This window comes from Leptonotus elevatus, chromosome 21, assembly GCF_054856555.1.
Source record: "Leptonotus elevatus isolate MCC_2025b chromosome 21, RoL_Lele_1.0, whole genome shotgun sequence".
Classification (NCBI taxonomy): Eukaryota; Metazoa; Chordata; class Actinopteri; order Syngnathiformes; family Syngnathidae; genus Leptonotus; species Leptonotus elevatus.
Window position 1 is genome coordinate 7,688,672 of NC_141259.1, and position 21,396 is coordinate 7,710,067.

General features: G+C 39.1%; 2 protein-coding genes across 7 annotated transcripts in view; both read right to left on the reverse strand.

Annotated features, from left to right (window-relative positions):
• The window catches only part of LOC147155715 (partitioning defective 3 homolog), a 262,547-nt gene extending 259,594 nt beyond the window's left edge, over positions 1–2,953 (reverse strand). Inside the window, exon 1 of the mRNA XM_086065957.1 lies at positions 2,531–2,953. Coding sequence (XP_085922083.1) covers positions 2,531–2,650 — 120 coding nt within the window. The 5' untranslated portion in view covers positions 2,651–2,953. The remainder of the gene's footprint in view (positions 1–2,530) is intronic.
• Positions 2,954–7,408: 4,455 nt separating this feature from the next.
• Positions 7,409–20,962, reverse strand: cul2 (cullin 2). Of its 6 annotated transcripts, none has more exons than XM_086066560.1 (21): positions 20,733–20,962; positions 17,769–17,907; positions 17,537–17,639; positions 17,366–17,460; positions 16,041–16,146; positions 15,868–15,950; positions 15,685–15,781; positions 15,346–15,456; positions 15,087–15,249; positions 14,888–15,012; positions 13,650–13,757; positions 13,306–13,365; positions 13,092–13,220; positions 12,474–12,560; positions 12,243–12,395; positions 12,007–12,084; positions 11,865–11,931; positions 9,646–9,848; positions 8,390–8,491; positions 8,202–8,318; positions 7,409–8,120 (listed from the first exon to the last, which is right to left on the reverse strand). In XM_086066560.1, the coding sequence occupies exons 2-21, from the start codon at positions 17,885–17,887 to the stop codon at positions 7,989–7,991; spliced, it is 2,238 nt and encodes a 745-aa protein (XP_085922686.1). In that variant the 5' UTR covers positions 17,888–17,907; positions 20,733–20,962; the 3' UTR covers positions 7,409–7,988. The 6 variants fall into 6 exon arrangements, 5 of the variants coding, with proteins under 5 accessions (XP_085922686.1, XP_085922682.1, XP_085922683.1 ...); XM_086066556.1 differs by lacking the exon at positions 20,733–20,962 and adding an exon at positions 19,458–19,542; XM_086066557.1 differs by lacking the exon at positions 20,733–20,962 and adding an exon at positions 19,454–19,525.
• Between the last annotated feature and the right edge of the window lie 434 nt (positions 20,963–21,396).

Genomic DNA, 21,396 nt, shown 5'->3' on the forward strand with positions numbered 1-21,396 from the left:
GGGTATTTCGGCAGTGTTTCGTCTCGGCCGGCTAAATGTACCGCTGGGTGCAAAAATATTCATCTTGTGTCAAATCAGAGAATAACAAACAGGAGTATGAATAATGTCGAGAGTTAAGTCAGTTTCTTAAAAGTTATCAGAAGCCAGTGAGGACCTCAAACTACCAGCTACCAACGACCAATTGTTAATTCATTTACTTAGCAGGTTTGAAAAGAAGGCGACAAGAAACCCCGTGTCAGGACCCATTCACGTTTGGCACAGAGGCTTGCATTCCATCATGACGCTTGAATATGCTCCAAAACGTGTTTAGAGTTTAAAAGAGGGCAACGGGAGTACACTTTAGTGGGATTTGTTTTTACACTCCGTGGCCACAACATGAGGTACACCTGCACGATTCAAAGGTAATGTTAACTCCTTCACTGCCATTGACGGCTATAGACGTCAAAAATTCATTTGAACTATTTCTATTCGTTTAACATATTTTCCCCCCTCTTGTTAACAAGAGTGTGAAAAACTAGAATTTTTTTATCGTACATTTAGAACAGATATAAAATGTGTGATTAATCGTGAGTTAACGAGTGAAGTCATGCGATTAATTACAATTAAAAAATTTAATCGCCTGACGCCCCTAATTTTTAATAATCTTTTTTCTTTTTTTAAATGGCAAGGCGATAAAAAAATTATTATAATTAATCACATGACTTCAATAATTAACTCATGATTAATCACACATTTTTTATCTGTTCAAAATGCATTATTTGGGGGGGATTTTCATACTCTTATTAACAAAAATGAAAAAAAGTCAAACTAGTAGAAATAGTTAAAAATGAATTTTTTAAGTCAATGGCAGTGAATGAGTTAATAATGGGTTTTTTGTACGTATGTTGTGTACCAATTACAAATGTTTTCTTACTGTACATAAGTAGATTTTCCATTCGTCTTTCTCATTGAAAAATCACATAAGACGAAGGTGTATTTTTTCAGTAGCTATTTTAGCAACGTTAGCAGAGCTTTATAATAGTAGTAACCCAAAAATCGTCTTTACAATATTATGTCCCCACTGGTCTACAAACATCATTCTGATTAATATTGTATTTGTGGGATATGATTCAAGCAGCAAGATCCACTCATTTTTTATCCATCTCCGGTGGCGGCCATTTTGCCACCTGCTGTCAACTGGAAATGACATCACAGTTGCACGGGGCTCGGGTAACAACTAATCACGGCTCACCTGTTTTCTGAGTTTGGTCATGTGACGTTCACAAGCTGAGCTACGTTACGTTCCCTAAGTCCTGAGCAACTGTGATGTCATTTTCAGTCGACAGCGAGTGGCAAAATGGCCGCCCCCCCTGACATGGATAAAAACAGGTGGATTTTGACGATGAATTCATGTTCCACAAATACAATATTAATCAGAATACAGTATTTACGAGACTTTTCGGTTGACTTTCCCTTGTGAGTACTTTTACCACCTCTTGATTATTGTGCCACATACATGTAACCAAAATACAAACGAAAATCATACTGTACGTTTATAGCATGTTGTTATACAATATATCTGTATTCAATCTTCTGTTACATTCAATTACCTTGTGCAGGTAGGTGTAAAGTTGATTAAATGTCCCAAAATCGATTTTCTTTTAATTATTTTATACTGTATTGGCCTTGTTTGTGTGTGCCTTTATTGGGAGCACTGTTTAAGTTGTACACAACTTGGCCACTTAGAGGCAGTGTGGTTCTGATACACTGTTAAGTTGTAGCCACATAGAAGCAAAAAGTAATGTTTAACTTATTCCAATAAAAGTTGTTTTGTTTTTTTTGCAGTGTAGGAAGAGCATATGTCGATCATTAATGTTAAGATGCTTCTCTGTATACATTCCTGAAACGTTTTGTATGAATAGTCGTTCTTTTGAGTGATAAAAGTGCCACGAGTAGCGCGCTAACTAGCATTAGCGAGTCAGACTGGAGTAGATCGTGACAATTATTTGCATATCTATAAATTGAAGCATAAATCATTGTCAATCACGTCATTTTTTTAATCTCAAATCGTTCTGAACCGAATCGCAGACCCCAAAATTGGAATCGAATCGTGAGACAGTCAAAGATTCCCAGCCCTAATGCTAATCTTGTCTTCTTCTTCTTTTTCTCCATTCAAGTGCGTTTGTGAACATACTCGTGAAGTTTGGAAACACTCTCATTAAGTTTGTAAACAAGACTCTTGACACACACCTGCAACATCAGGACGCAGAATGTCGCGCGCATTTTTTTTTGTACATTACACTCAATCTCATCGTTTCAACAGTGTCAGCGGCATCGAATTCTTGTCCACAAGCTGGTTTCAAGGCGTTCGGGTCATCAACAGAGCATCTGGGGTCCACATTTGTCTGCATGTCTCACTCTGGGAAGCAACTATAAACCTCCTACCACCGCCCCCGTGACTCTTTATTTACCCCGAGAAAAAGCGCCATGTTGCGGCTCCAGTCGCGGCTGGAGTCGCAGACGTTGCACCCGGCTCGTGTTGCGTTCTTACCTTCGCGATGGCTCTTTTGTACCTCATGGCCGCTTGCTCGACGAGGCTGGTCACTTTCATATTCCCGTCCCCGCACGGGACAACCACCCGGGTCCGTCCGAAACACACGGTCACCTTCATTTCCTTACGTTAATTCCAAAGAGGAAACGGACGACGCGTCAAACGGACACAAAACATCCCCTGGATGCGCAAAAAAAGCCGCTGCTTGGGGAAGAAGAACAGCTCGGGTGATAGTCCGAGTTTATGAGATTCCGATTCCGGTGGCTGCTGTGACCGGTTGACTGGGTAGGCGTCGCGTCGACTCACTTCAGAGGAACTTCCCAGCCGAGCGGCGGCTTCTCAGCGGGGAGCGCAACAGCTGACATGAAGCTGCGAGGGTCGCCCACATGTTGGAGCAGGCACCAGGAATGTCTCCGGTGCACAACCAGCAGGGGTGGCAAAAGTACACAAGCTCTGCGCTTTAACCCTTTAACAACCAACGCAAGCTTGCATTTGAGTGTGTTTTTTGGCCAGCTGTGGCGTCACGAGGCCTGTTTTTTTTTTTTTTTTTCAATATTCAAATTCAATAGGTGGCCAGAATGTAAGTGTAAATGGAAAAAATATATATCATATCATCATATTATTCATCACTGGAAATCCAATCTTTCACTAGCTGCTTTGCTTGCATTTGGTACACTGTAAACCTGAACGTTCAAAATAATCAAATAGATGAATTAACTCATTCACTGCCATTGACGGCTGTAGACGTCAACAATTCATTTGAACTATTTCTATTAGTTTCACACTTTTTTCCACTTTTGTTAACAAGAGTATGAAAACCGAGGGAAAAAAATGTATTGTACATTAGGAACAGATATAAAACGTGATTAGTCATGAGTTAACTATTGAAGTCAAGAGATTAATTACAATTAAAAAATTGAATCATCTGACACCTCTAATTTTTTAATAATATGTTATTTTTTGTTTAATTACCTAATTATTTAAACTCAAAATGAATCACAAATGTTATATCTGTTCTAAATGTAAAATAAAAAAAATTCTAGGTTTTCATACAAAAGTGGGGGAAAAAATGTTAAACTAATAGAAATAGTTCAAATGAATTCAATGGCAGTGAATGAGTTAAGTACACAATATTCAAAGTTTTATGAAAACTACTAATAACTTAACTTGTTTAAGTTGGTGTAACTATTGAAGTCATGAGATTAATTACAATTAAAAAATTTAATCGTCTGACGCCTCTAATTTTTTATAATATTAAGATTAATTACAATTAAAAAAATTAATCGTCTGACGCCTCTAATTTTTTAATAATATGTTCTGTTTTGTTTAATTACCTAATTATTTAAACTCAAAATTAATCACAAATGTTCTATCTGTTCTAAATGTACAATACATTTTTTTCTAGGTTTTCATACTCTTGTTAACAAAAGTGGGGGAAAAATGTGAAACTAATAGAAATTGTTCAAATGAATTTTTGACGTCTATAGCCGTCAATACTCAAAGTTTTATGAAAACTATTAACTTAACTTTTTTAAGTTGGTGTAACTTTGTATGCTTTTATGAGTAATTTGTACTAAAAAGTTTGGATTAAATGGAACCATACTCGTTTTTGGGTAACTTAAAAACATAAATTAGCTGATGTTTTATAATTTATTTTACTTATTAATTTGTAATTGTATTTAAAGCCCTATAGTTGACATTGTAAATTATCATTTGTTCTTAGTTTCCTATCTGGTTTAAATATATTAATAATAATTTACATTAGATTATAAACATATGCTCATAGCAGGCGGCATGGTAGCCAACTGGTTAACATGTCTGCCTCCTAGACCAGAGGTTGTGAGATCGAATCCGGCCCTCCGGCCCGCTGGCCTTCCTGGCTGGAGGTTGCCTGTTCTCTACTTTCCTGCGTGGGTTTTCTCCGGGTATTCCAGTTGCCTCCCACATTCCGAAAAATATGCAGGGTATTAATTGAACACTGGATTGTCTGTGTTAGCAATTATAATGTACTTATTGCTGGCTAGCTTGCTAGCCTTCCAAATAGATAGATAGAGAGAGAGAGAGAGAGAGAGAGAGAGAGAGAGAGAGAGAGAGAGCAAATTATTTGTAATTAATCAACCATAATTGAAATAATAGTTTGTCTGAGTAATTTAGCTAATAGCTAGCCTGCTAGCACTACAGCATGCTACTTATTTCACTGTCAAAAGACCACTTCTGAGCTATTAATCTGTGCAGCAGAAAAACATGAATTAATTTAACATGTAACTAAATTATGTTTGGAAAAGTACTGTTGTGCTTTCAAGCTGCTATGAATTTTTTTTGGGAGTGTTTTAGACACTGATGAAAGGGGAAATAGGTCAAGCTTGTAAACAAAAGATGTTGAGAAGTAATTGCTATCATGCTGGTTATGAGCATGACTTTGACAGACTAAATATGTCGTCGTTGAAGTGACTGAACCCGCTCCTGACAGTGTAAAAACACTTTAAGTATGTGTACAAGTGCTACACAAGTTTTTTTTTTTAAATATATGTCAGAGATATTTGTGGCGGGGGAAAACATGTCTGTATTGTCTAGTTTCCGTTTCTTAACAGGTATTTCACAGGTTATTATTGTAATGTAAGATAGGAGTATGCTTGAATTATTAAACCATAATGCAGAATAAATTCAGCCCCGGGGCTGATATGCAGTGTGACCTAATTTACCATAGAAATCATGAATCCCTTTTGCGTCTCCCTTCTTCCAAGCCTTTGCGATACGACAGCATCTAAGAAACTACAAAAAAAAAAAGAAGAGTTAAGAAGAAAATTATAGTTACAGACAAAAAAGTAAACATATTTGCAAAACACTGAAAGGATTTATAAACCTAAAAATAATAAGAAGAAAAAGATTTATAAACCTATAGTATAATACCAAACTCTAAATCCTAATTTAACAGTATTAAATATGTCATACTAAAGAAAATTATTTATAAACGCACAGTATATTTGCATATTTATTTCCACAAAAACAGATCAATATGAGCAACGCAGACCCAAACATATCATCCAGGCTGCGTGTGGATACAACTTGTCGTCAAATGTTTCTGGAAAATCAGCCTGATTACTTTTCCATGCACACTGCACTGAGTTTTAGGGTTACATGGTGGGAACAAGAATTTAGATCAGCACAAGCTGGATGGCTTTGATCATTCAGAAAGTCTGTCAAATCATATTGCCTGTTAAAAATAAGGTGCAACAAAAGCTATTTTAATATCGGGCAAGTCGAGACAGCACCTTTTCTTGGATTACCCCACAGTCCTTCCATGGGAAGTAAAACTGATTCAGGTGAGTGCCTCAACCAGTTTAATATTGATTTTTTTTTTTTATTCAACATCCCATTTCTCCTGTGTGTGAGAGAAAGCGATGCACAGGATAATTAACTACACACACTAGCAACTTCTCATTTTAGCAAGTGAGTCAAACTATAATTGTGTCTTACTGCACTGATATTAGGATATCTTCTCATATCAGAGACTAATCAATGCAGGTTAAGATGTGGCACCCCTTGTGATAATCATACATTTGAGTTAAAGACATTAGTCAAAGCTAAAATATTGTGTGACGGATTACTTCTTTTTTTTCTTTTTTTTTTACCATGACCATCAACCTGTAGTTTGGAGTTCGCTATATAGGCTAAATAAAGATGACTTAACAGCATAAAAAAAAGAGGAAAAGACTGCCACCTGCTGGAGCTAAAAAGTATTACACCTCTTCGTGTCATATACAAGGTGACACAAAATAACGGGAACTTTTTAACAGTCCAATAAAACCAAGAGTGATGGAAGAAAAAATATTTTATTCATAGTAATTGAAACCTTAAAATATGCCATTTACAATCAAACAATAATGGGATCCCAGCTATCCCAGCTGAGATGCTACAGCCGTCAATGAGGAATCTCAACAGCGGATTTCAATGGATTCGTACAGGAGGATGTCATCGACTAGACGTTATTTAAAAAAAGAACACAAAAAAAAGAAAAGAAAATTCCAATATTGTTACTTAAATGGCATGTTTTAAGGTTTGAATTACTATGAATAAAATATTTTCTTCCATCACTCTTGGTTTCATTGGATTTTTTAAAAAGTTTGTGTTTTTTTGTCATCCTGTAATAATCAGAGATGAGTAGTAACGAGTCGCATTTACTCCGTTACAGTTACTTGAGTAACTTTTTGATTTAAAAAATACTTCTTAAGAGTAATTTTACCACACAATACTTTTAACTTTTACTTGAGTAGATGTGTGAAGAAGAAAGGCATCATGTTCAAGCAGTTACTCAGTACTTGAGTATTATTTTCAAATAATACTTTTATACTTGTACTTGAGTTGGGTTTTTTATGACTACTTTTTACTTTTACTTGAGTAATATTTTGACATAACGCTACTCTTAAGTACATTTTTGGGGCCAGTCTACCCATCTCTGGTAATAATAATGCATGTATGCCTCGCAGGAGGCGGGACTTCCGGGTTTCGCACATCAACGCTGATTCCGATTGCTTTTTGCGACGTGTGGGCCGCGGTCCCGTCCCAGTGCTTGCGCTTCCGCCCTTGTGCCCCTCGGTTGCGCGTTCCCGTCGACGGGTGCGAGTGTGTCTGTCTCGGGACAGATGGGTGGGAGCACGTGGTTGGGAAGGGGGGTTGGGGGGGTGGGGGTGAGAGTGTTGGAACGCAGCCAGCAGCGGCGGGAAACGGCGCTGAAATGTGAAACCCGGAAGTCCGTGGCATCGACCCCATTTAACATGTTTGACATTTGCAGCTAGAGTTCATCACAATAACAGTTGAGTTGGACAAGCTCCTTTAACAAACAATGCACTGAAATAACTCAACCCACTGAGACAGAAGTTTAAATAAAAGTCTTGCGAATTCAATTTATTTATTTCACAAGCAGTAAGTTCATGTTTGTCATTTCTTTACATCTGAAAGTAAGTAGATAGTCAGTATACCAGTTTTATTACAATATTTTTCCTAGTAGATAAAAAAAACACACACGCACACGCACGCACGCACGCACACACACACACACACACACACAAACAATAACCGCAAATGAGAGGGGAATAAAGCCTGTTTTTAAAATGTGTAGCAATCAATTAATCACTGATGCCCTAACTTACTCTTAAATTCAATTTCTTTTCAGTCACATCAGAGGCCCTTCTGCACTTTTCACACCAATAACTCCAGTATATGGGCATTCTCCCGTTTTACGCGCACGTGACGCGCTTGGCACTGGTGATGTAAACAGCTTAAAAATCAGACGGTGGGTGGATTGGGAAGTTGTCGTCCGGCTTTCCGGGGGCTTCCTTTTAGACGCCATGATGAGTTCCCGGCAGACGGCGACAGTCCCCCAAAAAAATGATGAATGAGTGCTTTGTTATTGTTTGATGTTTTAAGCTTCGTATCCGCCACAGTCTCGATTCCATCGCTAAGCGATATAACTGTACTCATCCGCCGACGTTTGGCTTCGTTCGATGTACTGCTTGTCGATGAGGACTTCTATGCACTTTTTGATCATACTGATACTGGGGTTGAACCTGGCTTTGGACTGGTTGATGACCTGGCATGTGAGGACAATCATTATTGCGTTACAGACTGCAACAGCTTCCTCATAGAGCAAATCAATCATAAACCAACCCACCTCTTGTATGAGGGCGTTGTGTCTGAGCACCTTGCGGGCTTTCATGATTCTCACTATTGCAGCTTGTAAATACATTTTGCGATCCTCGTCTACGGCACTCCGAGTCTGCTCCATTTCCTACACAAAAAGATATGGAGGATAAAAAAAAAAAGGTTGCATCCCGAACAATGTAGCCGATCAAGACAAACCTGTGGTGTGTCCTTCTGCATTGACGTCGTGATCTTGAACTTTGTTCTTTTACTGAGGAAGGACATATTCAGAGAAAACGTGGATTCGGCGTCGATCTCCTCCTGTCGGTAGAAAGAATGACAGACACATGAATACTCTGCTCCGTGATGTCTGAAAAGAGGCAATAGTGGCATAGCCTTAAGGGAACCCCCGACTGTTTACTCTGTATCAGTGGTTCTTAACCTTGCTGGAGGTAATGAACACCACCAGTTTCCTATGCGCATTGACCGAACCCTTCTATATTGAAAAATAAAATGTGATTTTTGATTTACTGGTGAACAAGATGAGCAGAGGGAGTAGCCTTTTCATTGAATCTGGCTCTCTCCACTACGGAAGTGTATTGCATTCATTGGGGGGGTGGGACTCCTGTTTTTATGACAATTTTTTTTTGTTTTGTTTTTTTTATCTGTTTTTCTGAATATATATTTTTCTGCTTTACTGAAAAAAAATTTGTTAAAAAAAAAATCTGGAAAAGTGTTATTCAAAAACTGAAAATAATATTCTGAAAAACAGAGCACCAGTTTCCGTTTTTTGAGTATTTATTTATTTTTACCTCTGAACTCCAAGTGACTTGTTGCAAGTGTGCAACAAGTCAATTGGAGTTCAGAGGTAAAAATAAATAAAAAACTAATAAATTACTGGATTTTTTTCAGTTGATTATTTTTTATAATTCCCCGCCCCTGTTTTTTTATATATTTTTTTACTGTTTTTCTGAGTAATTTTTCCTCCAGTTTTTCTGAATTATTGTTTGCCTCTTTTTCGGATAATTTTATTTATGACAGAAAAAAAAAATCAGTAAAACAGAAAAAAAATACACAAAAACTAAGCTCCCACCAAAAAATTAGTCAGAAAAACACAGGGTTTTTTTTCTCTCTCAAGTGAATGCAATACACTTCCTTAATCCACCAACTCAACTCTATATTTATAGAGTACTTTAAAATAACCCCAACTGATTTTTTTAAGATGGAACCCAGAGGCAGCAGATACAATGAAAACAGCAGAGGCCCCGGAATTGAACTCTGTGGAACACCATACATTCCGTTATACATGTGAAATTATATTGCACATATTCGTCCGACCACTTTCTTTATTTTATTTGACAAAGTTAGTATGAAATGATTACAATTATAATCAAGAAATCACACGGACCACCATCAAAACAGTCAGAAGTCAACAACTGAGCGCACCTAATTCCGTACAGCACAGATAGGCCAACCTTTTCCGAGTTGTGGTTGAGCATCTTCACATCCAACAGAGACTTGATGGTCTTCTGGAGCTCCTTCTCGTTCATCTGGGTACCGTCCTGCAGCTCCTTGTGTGTCACCGTCTGGCTGTTATTGAACGCGAGGAGCACAGCCATCTGATAGGTGGTCACCATGGCGACGTAGGGCTTGGACAGGTAGTTCATCTTCACTTCGCCTAAGAACATTGATGGAGATGTTTATGCATCGGTTCATGCTTGGAGACTTGCTAGGACTGCACTAGTCTTAAGTCCCGAGACTATCGCTGTCCGAACTTGATTCCCCTTCATTTTTGCTTTTTGGAGGTGGGCGTTCCGTCAATCCGTCTCTTTTTTTTTTTTTTTAATAAATGTAATTAACAATAACCGGCCCACTTCTGCTACTCGACTCGCGCTCCCCCCTCCCTTCCCGTGAGATGCGTGATGCATTCACAAACACTTGGACATAAAACAGCAGAACTTCAAAATAATATTACTCAAGTAAAAGTAATCATCCCCCCCCAAAAAAATCACTCAAGTACAAGTGAATAAGTATTCGCTGAAAAAAATACTCAAGTACTGAGTAACTGCTTGAAGCTAATATGCGAAGATGACGCTCCGCCCAAAAGTGAACTGTGGCACGCGGGGGAGGGAGGTTCAGGGGGTTGAACGGGTCTCTACGCGGGTAACGACTCTAGAGTAGCCCAATATAGCGGAGAAAGAGTAGCGATCCTCCTTCACACATCTACTCAAGTAAAAATAAAAAGTACTGTGTGGTAAAATTACTCTTAAAAGTATTTTTTTTCTTCAAAAAGTTACTCAAGTAAATGTAACTCGTTACTACCCACCTCTGGTTGTTACTAACATAACTATGAGATTCATTTTTCAAAAATCATTTCCAGTTTAATACATTTAGTAGAAACTTTTTTTGGACGTACGCCGCCATTGTTATTTACGTCGCAATGCATGACGTAGAAAGGCTCTGCCGAGCAATGTGAAACGCCTATAAAGAAAAAGAAAGTTAGGCCTCGTAGCGTTCCTAAAGAAACATGCGATTGGGAGAGTCACCCCCCCCCCCCACACGCTGTGCTCTCCTCATTCACCAGACGCATTCAAGAGTTTTGATCGTCCCTTTAGGAACGCTACGGAGGCTTACCATGCCTCTCCCCTCCCCAAAAAAACTGTGGAGTGTGCAGGGTCCGCACACTCTATAAAAGGAAGATAAAAGCTGATCGGTGCAGTCGGAGTAAAACAGTCAGGGCTCTTCGTACTCATCTGGGCATTAGTGGAGCATGCATGATGTAGAAAAAGCTTTACCGTACCTTTTTAAAAGGCACAATGCACCTTTACACTGGAAAGGATTTTTTGAAAAATGAATCTCATAGTTATGCTAGTAAAATCCAAATAAATAATACAGAGCAAACTTGTCATTACAGTTGTGGTTCATTTCAAGCTAATAATTTGATGAAATGTACTTTGATTATTAACTTATTCACTGCCATTGACGGCTATAGACGTCAAAAATTCATTTGAACTATTTCTATTAGTTTTAAATTTTCCCTACTTTTGTTAACAAAAGCATGCAAATCTAGAATTTTGGGGGGGTATTAGAACAGATATAAAATTTGTGATTAATCACCCCTAATTTTTTATAAATTTTTCTTTAAAAAAAAACACATTAAAAATGTAAAGATTTTTTTTTAAAGAATAGATTATTAAAAATTAGGGGCATCTGGCGATTAAAATTTGTAATCGTAATTAATCGCATGACTTCACTAGTTAACTCACGATTAATCACAAATTTTAAATATGTTCTAAATGTACAAAAAAACTACATTTTCATACTCTTAACAAAAATGAAAAAAAAGTTAAACTAATAAAAATAGTTAAAATTAGTTCTTGACATCTATAGCTGTCAATGGCAGTGAATGAGTTAATAGTGATTAATTTTGTGGTGGTCCTAAAATTGGAAGCATAACGTTAAGGTTAGGTTTGGAAAAAAAAGTGGGCAGTCCATCAATATTGACGGAAGCTCCGTCAACAACGGATGCCATGGCGGACGCCCATTTCGTTGAGGGAATGACAGATATATTATAATAATATATTAAGAAATATTGACGGATTGACGACGACTGGTGTCCTGACTGTTGACGCTTGCCAAATGGCGGACGCTCTAAATTCATCGACGCACCTACCTCTGGTCCTTTTAACCTTACCTGTGCAGAGGTAGTGTAGCCAAGTTAGTTTTCGCCCACTGAAGTGCTGATTATAGAACAATTCAAACTGGAGGTAAAAAAGGGAAACCAAGATTATTTAACAGTGACGTTTTTTTTTTAAAGCTCCAATAAAACAATTTACCATCTGGACACTCTTCTCCAGTTCTTGCGGGATGGCGAATGTGGAAGATGGTGCGTGTGTGAGAGGCCAAGCTCCAGCCTGCAAACACGTGTGATATACATTAAATCAACTTCACCAGACAAAAGGCTGGACGCGTTTTCTGTCATTATAGCATTTAGTCCCATATGTAACTTCAAAGTCTAAGCTACAACGACTGTTACGAAACACTTTGCTCAAATACAGCACTGTCTTCTCACCTGCAATACGTAGATCTGGAAGCTGATACCCAAATCCACTACAGCCTCATCTGTTTTGATGAAATTATTAAACTTGTTATTGAGGTCAGCGCTCACGCTCATGTCCGTGTACATTCTGTGAAGTTTGCTCGTGAACTCATAGCCGCACGCTTGCTGTGGGAGGAGATGAGAGTTTTGTTTTGAGGGTGCGCTTCATCAAAGAATACAACAAGGGAATTGAACCAAATGTACCTTTAGTTTGTTGATCATGGCTTCTTCCGAGTCCATTGACAAAGATAAACCGTGTATTAATCGTTTTGCTAGCATTCTGGCGTAAAACTGTGAAAATAAAAGACAAAACAAGACTTCACCTTCTGAAGATACGAAAAACAGACACAATTATATTTTTAATCACAACAGTGAGCTTAAAACTCATCACTAGTCTAAACATGACATTCTGATTAATATTACATTTGTGGAATAAGAGCTATGACGCAAAATCCAGCCATTTTTATCCATCTGAGGGGGCGGCCGTTTTGCCACTTGCGGTCGACTGAAGATGACATCACAGTTGCTCGGGTCTCAGGTAACAAACAATCACAGCTCAGCTTGAGAAAACCGGTGAGCTGTGATTGGCCGAACCCTCCGCAACATCGATGTCATCTTCAGTCGACAGTAAGTGGCAAAATGGATAAAAACGGCTGGATTTTGCTGCTTAACTCATATTCCACTAACAAATGATCAACCCGAATACAATATTTAGACTCGCGGGGCTGCACACAACATATTATTGTTAAAAAAGAAAAAGTCGAGTATATAGAGTGAAAAGACTGAATAAGAGAGTCAAACGCCAGCCAAGGCTGTTTTCACCTTTTGAAAGATGTCTTTGTCATCTATGTACTTAAAAACGGTGATGAAGCTGGTCAGCTTGTCCTCCACCTCGTTCTCCGTCATTCCCTTTGCAGACTTCTTCAGGAGATTGTCGCAGTATTTGGCCAGCTGCACAGAGGGAGGACGGACGGTGACCCAGTCAAGACATGAACTCGATATAATAAACAGCATTTGCGTGTGGGTGTGCACTAACCAGCTCTGGGGCTTTACAGATGGACTTGGGCTCTCTGAAGTTCACTACAGACGTCAAAGCCTACAAAAAAAAAATATATATATATATACAAAAACAAAATCTTTTACATTGACAAAAATGATCACAGGCAAGCTAGTGTTTGTTAGTGACGGGAAAATGAAGCTTCATGAAGCACTTTCTTTTTTTCTTTTACTTCTGTACATGGTGCTCTGGGTTTAAATATAAAGACCAGTGCAATGGAAATCAAACTTGCAGTGCATATTTAAACCAAGAGTGCCATCTAGAGGAGTCAAAAAATATCACAAGTCATGAAGCTTCATTTATCCATCGCTAGTGTTTGTTACCTTATCGAGCGCACTCATGAAGTGCTGGTCTCCATTCAGAACTGTGTTAATGAGCTGAACAAATTTACTATGAACTTCTAGGACTGACTCGACAAATAGGGTCGGCATCTGGAAGAGGGAAAAAAAGAAGGAGGAGTCACATTTTAACTATCAAGTGAATGTACAAAGTTAGCCCCGTTAAAAAGATGGTCTGAGAAATACAAAATAAAAAGAACAGAATAAATTGTAAACATTTCCAAATCTGTCCATGTATTATATTTTTTATATAATGTCACAAATCTATGGTCCAGACTCCAGATTGTGTTTCATTTTTAATTCAATTTTTGTTCTATAAGGAGCTTTACAATTTGAATACCATATATTTTGGACTATATAAATCGCTCCGGAATATCAGTCACATCCGTCAAAAAGTGCATCTAATGCATCATGAAGAAGACAAAAAAACATATAAGTCGATTACCCGCGCCCAAAATTCCCATTCCCTAATTGTGTTGACAGAAACCAGTTCTGGTTGGATTCCAAACTTCTGCTTCTTTTAACTATGGAAATGTTGTTGTTTTTTCAGGTTTAAAATGGCTTGCCTTGTCTAGCATCCCACATCGGATTAAAGTCAAAGGTGCAATCCGGGTCAATTCTTGTGCCTTTTGGTGCTGTAAATAGTAAAATTCTTGTTATGGCGGAAGCCGCATGCTAAACTAGCGATGCATTGTACATTAGTTGCCATTTTCTAATTTGAATATATATATATATACACACACACACAAGTCACATCTGAATATATGTCGCCAAAGCAGCCAAGAAAGCAAAAAAGAAAAAGTGTGATTTATAGTCCGAAAAATACGGTAATTATGGAATAGGTGAAAAACTGAAAACGTGACATTTTTGCAACATATGGAGATTATGAAGCTAAAATTGACAGGAATGTCTCGGAAATTACGGAAGTGTTTTGATGGCATTCAGGTTTATTTTTACTATTGTATTTTTTTTATTCTGCTATATTTTGCCGTTCAACTACAATTGCATTTCTTGACTGATTCAAACCATTCCAACTTAAACGTGTACATGTAAAAAATTCACGCTTCGCGGGTTATTACTTTTCTCCAGTGGGGCACCCTACACCACATCCCTGTGACATGAGGCAAGAGTCTGGGAAAACGACTGCTTTACAATTGCAGGGCTACAGAATACGCCACATACCCCCCAAAAAATAAATAATGCAATAGTGTTGCGTCACTTACGTTTTCCAGAGAGAGGTTACTGGTGCCTCGGATTCCTTCATTATTGATATGGACCTGCAACTCCTGGATCATATGCGGCAAACCATTAGACACGGCTCGCAACAGTGTGTACATGTTGGCCATATCTGGAGAAGCACAAACGATGACTTATTTTCTTCTCAAAAGTCATAAAACAAGACGATCTGAGACAAAAGCTAACCGTCTCGCTTCTCCTGCCGAATAATGTTCTGGCACTCCGCATGGAGGAACTGCAGGTGGTCCGCCACCATCCTCTGCTGGCATTCATTGATGACTTTGGCATAGGAGCTCGGATGCAGGTACTTCCGACATCGCATCTCTTCGTCTTTCAACCGCCCCAAAACCTAGACGAATGGATTCAAGTCCGTTTATTTGTGTGCTCTCTAAAAAAATTATCTTCTCGTATATTTTTGTGTTGGCAGTGTAAACACAGTGCCTACCTTCTCCATATACTGTGAGCAGTTGGATTCTTGGAGTAAATTTGAAGCTTCCTGTTTGTAGTACTCTCCCGTTTTCGTCACAAACTCGCCTTCAAAGATTTCCTGATAAAACTGCAACACAATGACACAGGATTTAAGCATACAAAAACTGCTCTGAATGAGCACCTGCCGTACATTTTGGGAGTGGTTACAGCCATCCATTTTCTTTACAGTATGTTCTCATTTGGGTCACGGCTTAGTTAGAGCTGATCCCACTTGACTTGGGGCATGAGATTTGAACCCAGAACTTCACTCATTCAACAAAAGTTTAAAAAGTGAAACGTCATCTCACATTCTCACCTTCAATGGAAACTTCTTCTTGTATTGCTCAACATGAACAAAAGAGTTTATTACCCCGTGGATGACTTTTTGGTTGGGATTTTCACCACAACGGTCACTGTTGGGACAAAAGAGGAATTTGAGCTTCTGAACGACACTCGGCCAACATTTCCAGTAACTGAATGTGTGACTGAGAAATATTACTTTTTGATTTCATTCAGCAACATCCGGATGAGAATGGCTTGAAGCGGCTCAATCATGAGCTTTCTCCACATATCAAGGGCCAACTACAGTGACAAATGAAAAAGAGTTCATCAAATAAAAAAACTCACATGATCCAGATTACCCAACTGATTGTAAAATGTATTCGTCAATACCTCTCCGATCTCCATTAGTGGCTCATTCATGTCCACTCCCCCGTAGCCGTACTGTAGATCCGCCTCTGTCAGTTTGTTCTTCTTAATGAACTGCGTGTTGAGATACCTGGAGAGGAAAAAGGGTTTTAGATGGGTCTGAAACAAGCCTTCCCAAAAACAATAAGTCGATTTCACTATGTTTATTGTTTTATTTACTATATAGCAGTGGTTCTTAACCATGTTGGAGATACTGAACCTCACCAGTTTCCCATGCGCATTCACCAAACACTTTTCACACGCACCATAATTCACACACTACTTGAAAGCAACCGCCGCTGTTTTCTTACCCTCGTAAGGACAGTGTCCAATTTTGGGCTTTTTGCTTAAATATAAAGTGTATGAAAAAAATAAAAAAATCACTGAGTGACCTAAAATTGTCCAAAACATGTTGAAGTTCAAAATGACACCGTCCAAAATTTCAAAATTCTTATTGTCATTATTATATGTGGGAAAATTTTTTTATAGTACACATGAGTAAAAATGTCCAAATTTAGGCCCATTGACTCCCATTATAAATTATAATTTTTCATGTTTTTGATGCACTGTACACCTGATGCGCTATAGTGCATTTCCCGCGATTACCCAATTTATCCCTTCACTGGGGAGTCATAAAAGTCCCCTTTCACTAGATGGCGCTAGAGAGCTAATTATCAATTATGGTTGAGCTGACTTATGTGCTTCCGATGTCCCCATTCTTATACCAAAACAAGAAAGCACGGTTGGGATTGAGAGCTCAGGCCTGTGAGCGTGCGTGGACGCGGTAACAGTGACGTGCACACATGTACGAGTGTATGTGCGCTTGTGCGTGAATATTCCAATTTGAATGTGTGTTTTTATTAAATATATATATATATATATATATATATATATATATATATATATACACACATAGATACAGATGATAGTTGTGCTCTTAGGACAATATTGCTTTTATTGTCTAAAGAGGGCATAAAAAACTAACAAATAAAAACTATATATGTATGGATAGGTCTGATGCAACTGAACATTTTGAGTGGTCGCAAGTAAAAAAATAAAATAAAATCAGAAATGACATAAATCACACTTCTAATAGTGAGCCAAATTTTGGCACATTTTAATTATGTGTCGTGTTTTTGTGTTTTTTTTGTTTTTACTTTACAAGGGATTTATTTAAGATGGAACACAGGGGCAGAAGATACAATAAAAACAGCAAAGGCCCCAGAAATGAACCCTCAGCAACACCATCCGTCCATCGAACCCAGGTTAAGAACCACTGCTATATGGTAAACATAAGACAACAGTGTTACCTGTACAAGCAGTCCATGTAGTCAGCCCCTTTGCTGTATTCATCCCAGTATCTGTGGTACATCACTAAAACCTTCTCTTCCGATTCCAAGACTTTCTACAATGCGAGCGCAGGCAGGGCAAATATTAGTAAGCCACATGGAGTAACACATCCCAATTGGCGTTGTGCTTACCTTGTACAAATTCCGAACATGATTCTCTAGAAAGACCTTTGTTTCATTGTATAATCTCTCACCTAAAGGCTCAGGGTATGCGACACACAAAGCGTATATATCACTAGGGTCAAAGTTCAGGAAATATGTGTTTCTAATATGTCGTATGGTAGAGATAGGACTCGGACAATTATATACTTCACTAAAAAATGTAAACACAGTACACACTAAAAACACATTTCAGTCAGGATACGAAAAACGGTCATTCCACGTTGCTCTCTCCACATAGTCGAGCATCACAACAGCCTTGATCGTCGTTAGCAACTTGTTCCATGTTTCGTCGAAATCCACCACCCGTGGCTTCAAGGACATTGTGCAGGCTTCTTATTAGCCTGGTAAAAACAAGACACAAAATCATGACACACATGTCAGCCAATAGACACAAACATTATTACATGATCAATCATTTTAATTCTGGATTTTGTTTTTGTATGTTTGCACTGACCCACCAAGGCAAATTCTTGCTTCTATCAATGGACCAACAAAACTCTCCCCACCATTATCACAATATTGTATGGCAGCTATACAGACACAGTGGCCAAGACAACCGAGCACGTCAGTGGATCATAGTTCCTCTGTTAGAACTCTATCAGACCTGTAAGATCACAAAACCACAACTCACGCTTACTGTGGGCAGTGGCACTCTATTCACAGTTCCTACTACAATACAATACTATTATTACTTTTATAATAGATTCATCTGTCGATTATTTTGTCGATTTTTCTGATTTAAAACACTTATTTTAATTTCCATCCCTAAAACATGAAATTATTTCCAAACGTTAAGTGTAGAAAATTCATGTCAATCAATGAATTGGTCAATTTGCCACAAATGTAAACAAATGCCCAACCTATCTTCCTATTCTTGGGTTTGAATGTGAAAGCAGATCAAACTATTGGAAATGGGTTTGGTCTATCAATGCATCCTCAGCATCACTGATGTATCCTAGAGTAAAGTGCTCATCCGAGGCATCCTTATACTTATTATGTATATGTAAAATGTGTAAATAAAATAACCACATGAAAAGCAGAATTTCACTTTCAGGATTTAAGTTGGGTATAACAAATACATTGGATTTTCTAAATACTGTACAACTATTCTGCAACAAATTCTCTCCCACTATTTATCCTTTGAAAAAAGCATGTCAGAAATGCATTTGACAATGATGCCTTTGAAGCCTTTAAAGGCTTTATATCCTAAGCACTTGACTTTCAGACTGGACGGGGCAACGGAACGAATCTCTTTGAATGAAAACATCCCATCGGAGACTGGCTACTGGAACGATGCAAGTGTCCTTCCTGAGCCGCCTCGATGTGCCCTTGAGCAAGGCACAGCAGCGTTGAACTGCTCGTCACTCGTTTATTTTGCATGCACGCGTGAATTGATTTCTGCCTAGTGCGACGCGTGCAACGAAAACACAGCAGAATGAAACGTGACTTATCCATCTTGGTTTCAAGCAATGTTACAAATGAATAGGATACCAAAACGTCAGGCGCCGGCTTTGCTAGTAGCTACTTCTTAACGGCCGCTGTTTATCAACGTTTGCACAACATGACGCGCGTGTGGCGAACAGGTAGACTTCTTGTAACAAGGGCGCAGCCAAGCGAAAGTTACCGGCTACCGGAATGTCAATCCCAAAATAGGATGGCTAGCGAACGAGCTAACTAGCATCCCACTAGCATGCTACTTCTCCTATCATTTGCAGTGTACGGGCACCAGCTAACAGCTTGTTACCTAGCAGGAAGCTACAGGCGGAGCAGCGATAGCGGGTAAATAATCATCTACTTTGCGATGTCCCTCGTTTGGCACTGACAGCCCAGTAATCATGCTGCTGAAACGACACCAGCCACGTCCGAGGATAAACGTGTGAATCGTACCTACCACTGGACAGTGATCTTTGCTGTAAAACTCAAGTTTCTACGCTGTCACAGGCTTGATCACTGCTCTTCCCTGCTTCTTGGATTATACCATTGTTTTACAAAGGGGGGGGGGGGGTCGTGAGGTTCCATAAACTGGTCTCCGCCAATGTTTTTTTTTGTGTGTGTGTGTAGCGAACATTTAAAGTGGCTTAAATAAAACACTAGTGTCTCATCCACTCACAAATAAAGATTCAAAAAGGCCAAATACATTTTTGGTTTAAGACGTGAGTGCAAACTTATTTGTGGTACCGCCCAGAACTACGGAAAGCTCATAAGAATTTAGAAAAGCCGCCACTTCATGAGAAATTCATAGTTCTGTTTTTTGTTTTCCACAGAAATACAAGACAATATGTTGGAAATTGTTGCCTAACCAACATGACTTTTTAATGAACTCAGGTTCATAAAATAATATGAGAAGAGAGCGATATTGGATGGCTCACATGCTTCTACACTTGGAACTGCAAATAACACTAAACCTTGCTATTGCTTTAGTAATAATAATGTGCAAGTAGTTTATCATGAAGGATGCTCCACACATATTACTACTTACTACTTACTATTTACTACAATGGCGTGACTGCATGTCCAAACTCGCAGGTTTGGGATGTTTTCTCTCTCCAACACAATGAAGCTCATCAGCAAGCTCTGCACAAGCCTGTAACGATCCTACTTATTGGAACAGGTGCGTTGGAGCAGGGAAACATTCATAGTTCTAATTTTGTTCCCGTAAAAAAAATTATGGACTATATGCACGGAGGAGGGGGGCCTTCCAACTTCCGGGTTTTCACCCATCAACTTTGTTTCCGTTTCCGGTTTGCGACTATGGGCCGCGTCCCAGTACTTGCGCTTCCGCCTTTGTGCCCCTCGGTTGCGCTTTCCCGTCGACGGGTGCGAGGCTGCGAGTGTGTAGCGTCCTGTCTCAGTGTCCGAAGCATTTCAGATAGCCGAGACGCCCTCCAGCCGATGAGCGGGGGGGGGGGGGGGGGGGGGGAGTGTTGGAACGGGGCCAGCGGTGGCCGGAAACGGCGCTGATGTGTAAAACCCGGAAGTCAGAAGTCTGTGGCATCTACCCCATTAGTCAGAACGTAAGAATAATGTACACTGGAATAAGAGCAAGACTTGACAATTTTAAAATAAAATGCGCCTGGGCAGTGTGGTGCCGTGCATGCACACACTTACAATGAGTTTCGTTTTTTACCGATTAGGAAAAATTTGCATTTGAGTAGTGTTATCTTACCTGCGTCTGTGCGTGTGTGTGGTTTTCCAGAGCTTTCATGTGTGAATATCCGATTTTTAAAGTGGTAACACTCCCGAAGTTGATGCTAATTTCCTGCTAACATTTTAATGGCATCCTCCATCGCCTTTGGCAATAGCGCTAGCTTTTTATAAACGAAACAGATTTTGTATTTAAATATACAATGTGTGCATTTTTTTGTTGTTGCATGTTTACACTAACGGACGGCAGAATCGCATACGCTCTGCAGCGAGCTACATCTCATCCCGCAAGCATGAGTCGCATTTTTGACGTGTGTGCCTTGCGACCGCTTGTCGGCGCTGGGGTTGCCAAAAAATTGTAATGGCATTTCCCGTTCAATTAAGGCTGCTTACAAGTTTTTTTTTAGTCTAACAAGAGAAAACCTGGCAACCCGGAACAAAAGTGAATTGTGTTCAAAACTGTTCATTTGCCCCACAGAAACGTGATTATGTCATTTTATGCACAGGCATAAATGTCTCTGACGTAAGACGTGCCACGATGTGTGGTTTTAAATTCCTCATAGATTTGTTTTTTACACTTAGTGGACCAAACGTATCGCAAATGCTTGTTGGTGTTTTCCCACGTTACGACAGCAGGGGGAGACAGATGCCTTAATTATGAACGTGGGCCCACTAAGAGGTACAGT